Genomic DNA, 11,125 nt, shown 5'->3' on the forward strand with positions numbered 1-11,125 from the left:
CGGGCGTCGCCAAAAGTGTAGCCCATATATTTGCATAGAGTTAAGTAAGTAGAAACTGTGGCTTGGGTGCAGCGCTGTAGATGCCTGGGTACTGGGTTAGCCTCAGCATCAGCCGCACACAGGGGAGGGGAGATGCAGTCCTACAGGGGAGCACAGCCACTGGACCTCACTGTGGCTCTGAGACGGTCACATGGTGTGTCCTTATCCCTGCGTCTGGACCAGGACTGGACGGAGTTCTGACTGTCTGCTGTCTGCCAAACGTAAGGGGGAAGATATGTGGCATGAATCGAAAGCCCAGCCCATGAAGTGGTTCCTGATGTCTGAAAAAGTCTCCCCGCGTTGCGTAACAACTCCTCCGCTATTGTCTACACAACCAAGTGAAATGTATGTGAAATAAAATGATTTATCCCGTAATCTGACATCATAATCTTTGTTATTCGGACCCAGATAATGGTTGACTCTGGACTGGATCTCGCCCTGTCACGAGCCGGGCCAAATGTGGCGGCTCAGGAACAGATCTGTGCCAGACCTGGAGGGATCTGTGCCGGAGTCTGGATCTCTCGGGGGGAGGGACACACTGCCATTTGTCCACCATGATCTCCCTCTCCCACTGTCAAGGTCAGAGTTGGGACGCTGTTTGTGTGGTCCCAAAGACTTGCAAAGAATTGAAGCTTACCAGAAACAGGGCTTTAAAAAAAGCCTAGTGTTTATAATAGATAAGACCCTAAAATGTGTTTAAACTGATTTGCAGATCCAGACATTCCACTAAATCACCATATCCATGATGGAGTGAGTTAAAACACTGCATCGGCCTGGATGGTTCTTAATCAGACAGAATTCATTCTTTCCTGGCTAGCTGCAGTGCCCCAAACAGCACTAAAAATAAAAGATAAGTCCTCTTCAGGCCTAGTCTACACCAGTCTGGGGACTAAGGGTGGAACTTCTAAGCCCACCTCTGGAGCCCCATAAACAAGCCACAATCATTCTGACAGGAGGAGTGTATTTTAACAAATGGACGACTGTTTCATTATCACATTATCTACAGTGCCCTTGGTCAAAATTTGCACAGAAATCAATATTAATGATTCATTAATATAAAACAATATTAACAAATATTGTTATACCATTATTTTAGTCTTTAAAATAACTGGACCTTAATTTAATGAAAAAAGAAAAAAGTGTAAGAGACCTCAAAGCACTAATCAAGTATTTATGTCCCTATGTTTTTTTCCCCACTGACTTCCCGTAGTATCGCGATATTTACTTATTCCGTCATGGCTGCTACACAGAAATTGCACAGATGTGTTGTGTCTCAAACAGGGAAACATTCCGCATCGATTATCTTCCTTCATGGCTCAGGTGGCATTTATCTCTTCAATTATACCCATTTAACGTGTGAGATGTATGTAAAACATGTGTTAAGTTACCGTATTTATTTTAATCGGCGAACTCAGTTCCCATTGAGGACAAGGTGAACTGTCAACCTTGACTACATCGATAGACATGCAGCAGCTTCATACTTGCATAACTATGTTAAAGTAACATTGATAACGTTAGCAATACGGACAAATATAAGAGGTTTTCCCTGCAGGGACCCGTCTCGTGTTGTAGTCAGCTGTGTGGGCTCCTGATCTCACATTTGATATTTCGTCTTGGGCTCAGCCAGTTTACGAGGAAAAACTCCCGACCTGGGACTAAAGAGTTCACGTCTCATCTTGTGAAGATTTGCTTATCTTTAGTCCTCATTTATTTATTTCGGGATAAATTAAGATAAATGATTACGGCCTCCCTTAAAAATGAAGGGTGGGTGTAGTTTCACTCGCTAATGAAACAATTCTTTCAAACATATTTGTACAGAACAAGCATGTCACGCCTCATAGATCGTGTAAAAACAAACTAAAGTGGAAAGTGCCGTTTGAGTCCAAGAACAATTGAAGTAGGTTTATCTCTGTGAGTAGGAGGAGGTTGTAGTCTCAAGGTTGAAGTCAATAATCTTTATAAAAAGATGTAGCCTTGTTAGACACAAGATTACGTTGTACGATAGGCCCCTAATGATTATTTTGAGATTTATGGATGAACTCTTCACTTGCTGTGTAGGAGACACGGGTCTGGGACTTCGGGCGTGGGTCCGAGACACGTTTCATCTGGCGTTCCCCCATATCCGAATAATCTACCCTACAGCTCCGGCCAGGTAAGTCCCAGTGGCCTTCCTGCGACGTTTTCCTCATGTGTCGAAAAAAACCCAGTAATACTTCAGTAGTGATTCATCCCCAACAGAAGAGCCCAGTCCTATTTGTTTCAATATCAAAACCAAGCTTAGGCTAGTAAAGTACTTTGTCATCGCCGTATTACTGTATCACTGAACTTCATGCTCTTACTCAGCACAACAATGTTACATCTCATTAGATCAAAAGTAGGGGTTTTGCAGCTTTTGGCATTTGGATCGTTGCAGTCATTTCACCCAAGATGCGCTGTGTCCTGCTTCAACAACTATCACATGCACTATCCACTCACTTGCTCAACACAAGTGTAATTGTGCTGTTTAGGGACATTACTTGAATGCCCTCCTGGACAGCAGGGACATTAATACACTGTAGGTTTTTTTATTTTTTTATTTTATTGCGTTGCATATCTGAGGTGAATTGCATCAATTCCGAACAATAAAAAATACGACAGGTAAATATTTTATTTTCAAACCACCTGTGTTAGTGTTTTGATAGTGTGAGGGAGGTGCCTTAAACAACAATATGTCACATTTTTACCTTAAAATAACTGCTTCAAAATGATTTTGGTAGTACACTGACTTTGTACACTGCCACAGCACACCAGGTACACCTCTCACGATAACTATGTAATGCTTTATGGCACCACCTCATGCAACAACGACTGGACCCATCTGCTAGCTATAAGAAAGAGCTAGTGCAGTATTCTCTGAATAGACAACAGAGGTGACGAAGAAATCGAGGAAGACGTTGTCGGAGAAAGCGAGGAAGAGAAAAAGAGAGTAACTGAGCAAGAGTTTTGGACCTCCTTTTACTTGTTGGCAAGAGCTAAAAGAGACAAAAGGATACGAGTCAGATGCCGAGCTGGCTGTCTTTCTGTTGCACTAGTCAGTAATAACTTATTAGCTGTCTTGCCATGTCTTGTGTTACGTTTGCTTGATGCTTGGGTGTAAGGAAAGTTGTCGACTTGCTAGTTTTTCATCATAAACATCCCTGACAATGTTATTTATGGAAGGATGTGATTCTTTCTTTCCTTATCGGTGTCATCCCTGTCTCACAGAGATTTGTAGTTTTCGCAGATGCCGCAAGTCATCGATCTCAGTCCTGTCTCTGGCTAACATCCAAATAAGTGTATAGGCTGAAATTGCAAGCAGCGACTAAAATTGTCATTCTCTTTTTGTTATTCTTTTGGTCATGTGTGCGTTCATCTCCAATGTCACAATAAATAAAACAAACTCTTACAAACTCTTTTGATATTACTCTACCTTGTCAGTAAACATGCCTCTTTGGCTTCTGGCGTTGTCTTTACCGGATCTATAACCTTCAGCAAATACACGTGTACCACTGTCCATTAGGGAGTCTCAAAGCACGATTTGTATTTGACAGTGGTGTAGAAGTGAACTACACTCTGCAACTTTAGGGGAACTCAGTGGTAAACAATACCAATTCTTGCATAATGAGGCTTTACATGTATGTATGGACAGTTAGATGGTTAATTCCTTCCAATCCAATTCGATAGCTGCAATGGCCACCACATAGTCACATCCCTTTCAAAGCTCTGACAAAGTCTAATTCTGAAAGACTAGTGCGGCAGTGATCTGAACTAACTTGAGTGTGTGTGTGTGTGTGTGTGTGTGTGTGTGTGTGTGTGTGTATGTGTTTCTTTTAGGCCCTACACACCCATGCGAGGGGCTCTGTCAAACGTGTGGTTTGACCGCCACCAAATCTCCAGGGACTGCTCCGAGCACCTGGAGTCTGTGGATGACATGTGCTCCACTCTAGGGTCCATCCTCCATGACGAGGTTCAGGCTGGCATTCCCAAACACCGGATAGTAATCGGTAGGAATATCACACACACACAGATACACATACACTCACACATACACAACATAGCATTAGGCCAATTACAGTTCACTCTGACCACCAAATCAAAAAAAGGAAAACATAAGAAAAACTTATCAAACTCTCTCATCCCTTTCATATGCTTCCAGTTACATTTTTAGCCTCTGTGGGTTCTGGAGTTTCCTCAAAGCTATATCTTGAAATATTTGGGTTATCAGGGTATGTCAGATGTAAATAATGTTGAAATACAAGCAGGCTGCATAAGTGCTGTGAAAATTGTAGACTATAAAAGACCCAAGGTAGGTTCCCACAGGAAATGTGGGGGGTCACAGTCAGTTACTGTGCTAGCTACTCACAGGGTTAGAGAGTGCAAGCTTTTCCTCTGAGCAGAAGCCATACAGTTGTGGAGGGAGACGAAAGGGTTAACTGACAAGCCAAGATATATATAAATATACAAAAATAGTTGTGAATTCTTAAAAAGCCTTTCACACACACACACACACACACACACACACACACACACACACGAAGGAAAAAGTTGTGTGAAAGGTCTTGTGTGGATGGAGAGAAAAGCCCCTAAACTCGGTTCCAAAGAAACTGACTGAAAAAACACATGTTCCTGCGAGACTGCTGAAATATTATCTTCCTAAATCATAACATTTTGTCATTAACTATAAATACTCATTGGAGTCACTCTGCACGCTGAAGAAGCGGAGTGGTCTGCACCCAGAGTCCACTTCCAGAGCCGACGGCCTGACAAGCGCCAGGACTTTCCATGGAAAACGTTTTTCAGGAGGGCCGCCGGCAGACCATTGTGTGTGTGTGCGTGTGTGTTTCTCCTTCTCCATGATCTTTCAGGAGTACTGGTCCATGGGAAAGACCCTGGAGACATAGAAAGAGAGAGAGAGAAAGAGAGAAAGATGCGATATCAAACACACATGCAGCAGGCCCTGCCAAACAACAAAGAGGTGTGTGTATGTGAGAGGGAGTTCTGAAACACAAGAAGGGTTATGGAAAGATGGAAGTAGGGAGAGGACCAGGGTGAGGAGTCAGTTACCTGTGGTCATGTGATTACGTGACCTCATGACCAGGCAGGTTGCCTCTCTAGTTAAGAATATGAAAGTCTTGAAGAGTTTTGGTGTTGACACTCTGTACACCTGTGTGTCTTGTAGGAGACATTTGGAAGCAATGTCTCATCTCGCTGCTTGCCACATGTTGTCTGGAGATGGCTGGAGAACATGTGAGGGTGTTATCTCCTCTTAATCCGTGCGTGACAATGTCTTCCTCTCCTCCTCCTCCTCCTCCTCCGTCCGTGTGTAGCGGTGTCTTCCTCAAGGCTGTGACAGAGTGACTGGCACTCTCGTCTTTCCCAGATGCGCAGCAAATGCCCGGACGCGCCCAGATGTGTAAGATTAAGGAGGGGGGCTCGTGAAAGGATGCCTTTTCCAGAGACTTGGAGACTTGATGATGTGGAACTAAGGGCCAGCTTTTACTTCTCCCTTTTTCCCTCTTTCTTGCTCTTATTCTGTCTTCTTTGGGTCTCCCTCTGTTTCTCTTTCTTGAGTTGTTTTCAACAGTCAGTCTTAACCTGACAGTTAAAAAAAAATTCTCTCAGGATTTCATGTTTTCTTTAATATGCAGATCTATGTGGCGAAACTTTTAATATAGTTTTTCTTTTTTGCACGATTGCACTTTTAAATGTAGCAAATGCCAGCACTGTCTGACCAGATTTGACACACACAGTTTAGATGGGAATTAATCTCCCTGCATTTTGAATTGGGGCACAAGACTGTCCCCAGTTGTTCCTCCTGACAGCGAATCACAGCATAATTAGCTGCGCTGTTTAATTAGAAGCAGATGGTCCTCTGAAATACGCTGCCATCATAATAGAGGAGGATTCCCCCCCAATCCCCCGCTCACTAAAAGTACTGGCTGTTCAAAGGCTTTGAGAACAATTACCCACAGCATTCAGGAAGCAGTCAGACGTGCCAGGCCAAACCAGACAGCTGGGAGAGACTCTTTCTAGCATTCCCGTAATTCCCAACCCAAAAGTGGAAAGTCCAGGGTCAGTAAAAGTAAAAATCCTTCCCAGATTTTTGAAACAACCGGTTGATTTAACAAACCACTTTGGATAGAATTCTGAGGTAGAAACAACGATGCCATCAAGTTAAGGGTATAGCAGGAGCCAAACAGTAGAAGGACTTTTAATTTGTTAACCTGAAATCTTGCTCCTCTGTTCCCCATTTTTCCAAAAGGTGGGTTCTCCATGGGCGGAGCCATGGCGCTTCACCTAGCCTGCAGGAACCACCCAGAGGTGGGCGGAGTCTTTGCTCTGTCCAGCTTCCTGAATAAGGACTCAGTCGTCTATCAGGTATCACTGACTCTCTGTTGACTCACTCCTATTAAAGCTATCCCCATTCCCACTACCACTCACTCCTATTAAAGCTATCCCCATTTCCACTACCACTCACTCCTATTAAAGCTTTCCACATTCCCACTACCACTCACTCCTGATACAGCAATCCCCATTCCCACTCCCACTCACTCCTATTCCAGCTATCCCCTTTTCCACTACCACTCAGTCCTATCCCCATTCCCACTACCACTCACTCCTATCCCCATTCCCACTCCCACTCACTGCTATTCCAGCAATCCCCATTCCCACTCCCACTCACCAATATTACAGCTATCCCCATTCCCACTACCACTCACTCCCATCCCCATTCCCACTACCACTCACTCCTATCCCCATTCCCACTACCACTCACTCCCATCCCCATTCCCACTCCCACTCACTCCTATTCCAGCTATCCCCATTCCCACTCACCCCTATTACAGCTATCCCCATTCCCACTACCACTCACTCCTATTAAAGCTATCTACATTCCCACTACCACTCACTCCTATTAAAACTATCCACATTCTCACTACCACTCGGAGAGAGAGAGATAGATGAAAAAATAGAGTTTTTGCCTTCAATTGTTGTCAAGCTATGAAAACTGGCACACCGCAGGCAAGTTGCCATTTTGCACATTAATTGATACACTCACCAGTCTTCACCTTACATGTTAATTTGTACATCCCTTTTACTCCATATTCTGTCAAATATGTCATATAACTGTCAATTATGACGTTATAAAATTGCTGCCTGCAATTCTGCTCTCTCACTTTGAATGGATGGAATGTTGACGTCCTACAATTCAATGGCTGAAGTTTTTCAAACATTGAGTGATTTCTAGCTGTTAGTCTGAGTGAGATTGTTCCAGGATATCCTCACTCATCGAATGCCTTTGGTCCAATCAGAAATGAATGAATTGTTCAAACAGACCTATTTGTTGATTGTTGATATTTGTGAATGTGTATTTATTCTTTTGTCACGATCGGTCATGACTAACTACTTACTGGCCGAGAGTGAGGTCATGCAGGTCAATATCAGACAGAGGCCGTAACGTATTGGCCGAGCGATAGCGAGGTTGATGCGGTGGGGCCGAAGTCTGATATACCTGCATGACCGAACGGTCGAGGTTAGTAAGTTGTTTATTATATGGCATTTAAGCTCTTTTCATTTTGAAAATAAATGGTAATTGTAAATAGAAAACATGTCGTTTTGTTCAGCTCTCAAGTCTTCTCACGACACAGTGTTTCAGGTGTTGCCTAGCAAACAATGACTTGCTAACTTCAAGTTACAATGATCAATAGAAAACGGACAACAGGGCTCAGCTTAAATGGCTTTAATTTACAGTTAAACACAAGGTTTTCAAACTATAGTAGTCAAGTCTTCATCATCACTTTCAATAACACATTTTCGCTGCTTCTGAATTGTACTGACCTGTACTAAGTCCTATAAAGTATTACCCGATATCAAAATGTTCGCGAATTCTTGAGTCTTTATTCTTCAACTGTCATCAACTGTCATGTTACCACGACATTCAACTGGTTTCCTGTTCTCAGATAATTTCATAATAGGAGTCCTGATTCTATCAATACATGCTCATGGCTGTTGATATATCGCTATTTTTTAAGGATGTAATGTTTAGTACTTGGTACATGGTATCACTCATTTCTAAGATTGATGGGGTGTGCAATAACAATACTTATCAGACCGCAGACCGGCTAGAACGTCATTACGCGGCTGGCATGACTACCCATTAGCCAATCAGAATGCTCGTACTGTCGTTGCCATATAATAATGTTACTTACTCATCCCTACTCCATTACTTTATTAGCCATCTCTAGTGGTTACCATTTCCTTTATTTGTCAATCCTCCTAGTCCTCCCTTGAGTTACGTCCTAGCCCCTCCCTCTGACAAAAACGTTAAGGAAACGAGGAAGGAATGCAACGAGGATGGGGGAATCAAGGACAGATAGACATCCATGAGATGTGCCTCAAGACTCATGTCTCATCTAATGTCTCATGTCTCGTCTCATGTCTCATCTAATGTCTCATGTAACGTCTCATGTCTCGCATCATGTCTCATGTCTCATCTCTTTCTCTGCTCCCAGGCTGTGGACGACAGGAAGGGGCATCCACTGCCAGAACTGTTTCAGTGCCACGGGTCCAGTGACGAGCTGGTGCTGCACGAGTGGGGCGAGCAGACTGGCGCCCTCTTGAGGAAGGCGGGGATGAGCGTGTCCTTCCACACCCTCCCGGGCCTCCACCACCAGCTGTGTGCCCCTGAGCTGGAGCTGCTGCGCGCCTGGCTGCTCCGCAAGCTGCCCCCGGAGGAGCACTCAGAGAGCACAGCCTAGCCAGTGCTCCCTCGCTGGGAGGAGACCGGACTGGACACACACACACACACACACACATTCACAAATTTCTGCACAGTCTCACATGTACACACTCACACCAGCATGCTACTCCAACAGAACACACACACACACACACAATACTTACACAAACACACACTACTTACACAAACACATGCACACACTCACACCAGCACACACACATAAGCAGAATATGCACTAAAACAGCTGATGGATCAAGAAAAGCTCAAGTAAGGGAATCAATTGTCTATCACTGTGGTGGATTAAATCGAGCAAATCAGAGGACGTCCTTTACTGATTTATTTTCCTGAACATTCCAAAGTCATCCCCACAGTAACTCTACTGACTGTATTTGCAAACCAACACTGAAATGCTTTTTAGCATGCATGTCTTTGGAAAGACTGTAGAAGACAGTAGAGTAGAGTTTAAACGTATAGGATGTCATTTATGTTGTTAAAAAAGATAACCCTACATATTGTGCCAATCTATGCATTATATTTTTTGTTCTATGCATTATATTTTATGTGTTTTATGTTTGTTGTATTATATATGCACTTACATTTATCATACTTGAAATGAGATGAGATGACTATTTGGGGAAAGACACCATTATCTGTAGAATGCAAGGAATTATCGAGGGTCACATATTTATTGTACTTTTAGACTACATAATTCCAGTTAAGAGTCAGTTATTTCTTAAACAAAAGAATCTGTACACTGTGTTGATCTTAAGTGTAGATGTTTTTTTTGTTTCGTTTTTTACACTGTAACGATGCAGTCCGCAAAACCTTTCCCTTCTGTGCTTCTGAAGCGTGCGTGCTGATTGGCTGGGATTGTGTAAGGCTTGGTCCAAGCTACTCTGTTTGTGTCCCATGTACAGAGCCAGAGGGCTGTACTACCGAAGCGAGGGACTACCTCATCCAGCTCACTTCAGGAAGAACTACAGGAGTAGCTTCTCCATTAACCTGTAATAGGAAAGGTGGATGCCTTTCACCCAAGGTATGCTGTCATGGCAATTTACACTGCATTTCCAACCTGCTCCAAGCAGATTATCTTCATGTTTAATTTAATGTTACCCGATATAAACACCGCCCTCCACTTACAATCTTGGAAGACCCGACATTTGCGCACGGATTGCAAGAGGCTCACTGTTGTTTAGAGACCGTCAAAATCCTTTAGCTTATTCCAATGATCTCTATGAAGTGTATCAATTCTCGTCCGAGGGAGTTTACTATCTTTGGCAGCTGCTTGGGGCTAGATGTCTCCAATGCCACTTGCCAGAGTAATGCACTCACTGTTCAACATGTAGCCTACCTAGGTTTGCTTTATTTTGCCAGCGAAGACCTCAAGTATTCCATCTAAGCAAGAATAAGCTACTGTATGCTGTGCAGTTCAGACGGTGGTACTTGCTCTCACTAAATGCTGGCTGCATTTGTTCCCTGGCCATTTGAGCACTCTAAATATCAAAGAGGATTTGTATGCGATCATAGCAAATTGTATTATTAATTATATACAAATGATTGGTGTAATTGTAATATGCAGAGGTTAGTTTTATATACAGAACACATATTGTTTCCCATAGGATCCTCAAATGTAATTTGTGTGATTGCTCCATTAGAGGGCTGTCAGAAGAGGCAGACACAAATCAATTTTTCCATAATTTTTTGATTCACATATTTGTTCATTCAAGTTTTCCCTAAAAATTAAAAGGAAAAAAGTGATATATGATTAACCATGTAAAGCAATACCTTTGTTCATGTTACAGTTTTTTCAGTGAAAAGTGGTAGATGTGCCATTGGCTATGAACTTGTCCTGCGTTGGCCAATGCACCCATTGTATGCGAACGATCATAAACTCCAGTAACATTGTGTCAACTAACCAACACCTCATTCATTGAATTGGACAAAAAGTGTATGGGATTAGAATTGCGGACTGCACCTTTAACTGTGTTGAAAGGATGGTCTTCTGAATAAAACTGCTCACACTGTTAGTGTGAATCTCAAAGCAACTGGTGTACACTAGCACATTCAAAACTCCCTGTGAATACACACACGCACACACTGCTCGGCAGGGCCGGAGTGGGGTCACTTTTCAGCCCGGGAATTTCAAGCCCAAGACCGGCCCACTTTTTCCATGGTAGTGGAAATTGGATAAATGAAGCAGTAGTTCAGCTCTTACTATACTGTAGTTTTTTTTTTTATTAATACCATGGTTCAACAAATAATGTAAGGGTAAAATAATAATCCACTTAAGCTAAGAAGTTAACACAAAATATTTTACAAGGATAGGTTGAT

At 42.9% G+C, this 11,125-nt stretch overlaps 1 protein-coding gene across 1 annotated transcript; it reads left to right on the forward strand.

Annotated features, from left to right (window-relative positions):
- Positions 1 to 1,274: 1,274 nt before the first annotated feature.
- Positions 1,275 to 10,511, forward strand: lyplal1 (lysophospholipase like 1; the record flags this gene model as incomplete). The annotated part of the gene is made up of 5 exons (XM_080858658.1): positions 1,275 to 1,359; positions 2,098 to 2,191; positions 3,892 to 4,061; positions 6,320 to 6,435; positions 8,568 to 10,511. 5 exons carry the CDS (start codon positions 1,275 to 1,277, stop codon positions 8,811 to 8,813), a joined length of 711 nt encoding a protein of 236 aa, XP_080714784.1. The 3' UTR covers positions 8,814 to 10,511.
- Between the last annotated feature and the right edge of the window lie 614 nt (positions 10,512 to 11,125).

This window comes from Sprattus sprattus (genome assembly GCF_963457725.1).
Source record: "Sprattus sprattus genome assembly, chromosome: 19".
NCBI lineage: Eukaryota > Metazoa > Chordata > Actinopteri > Clupeiformes > Clupeidae > Sprattus > Sprattus sprattus.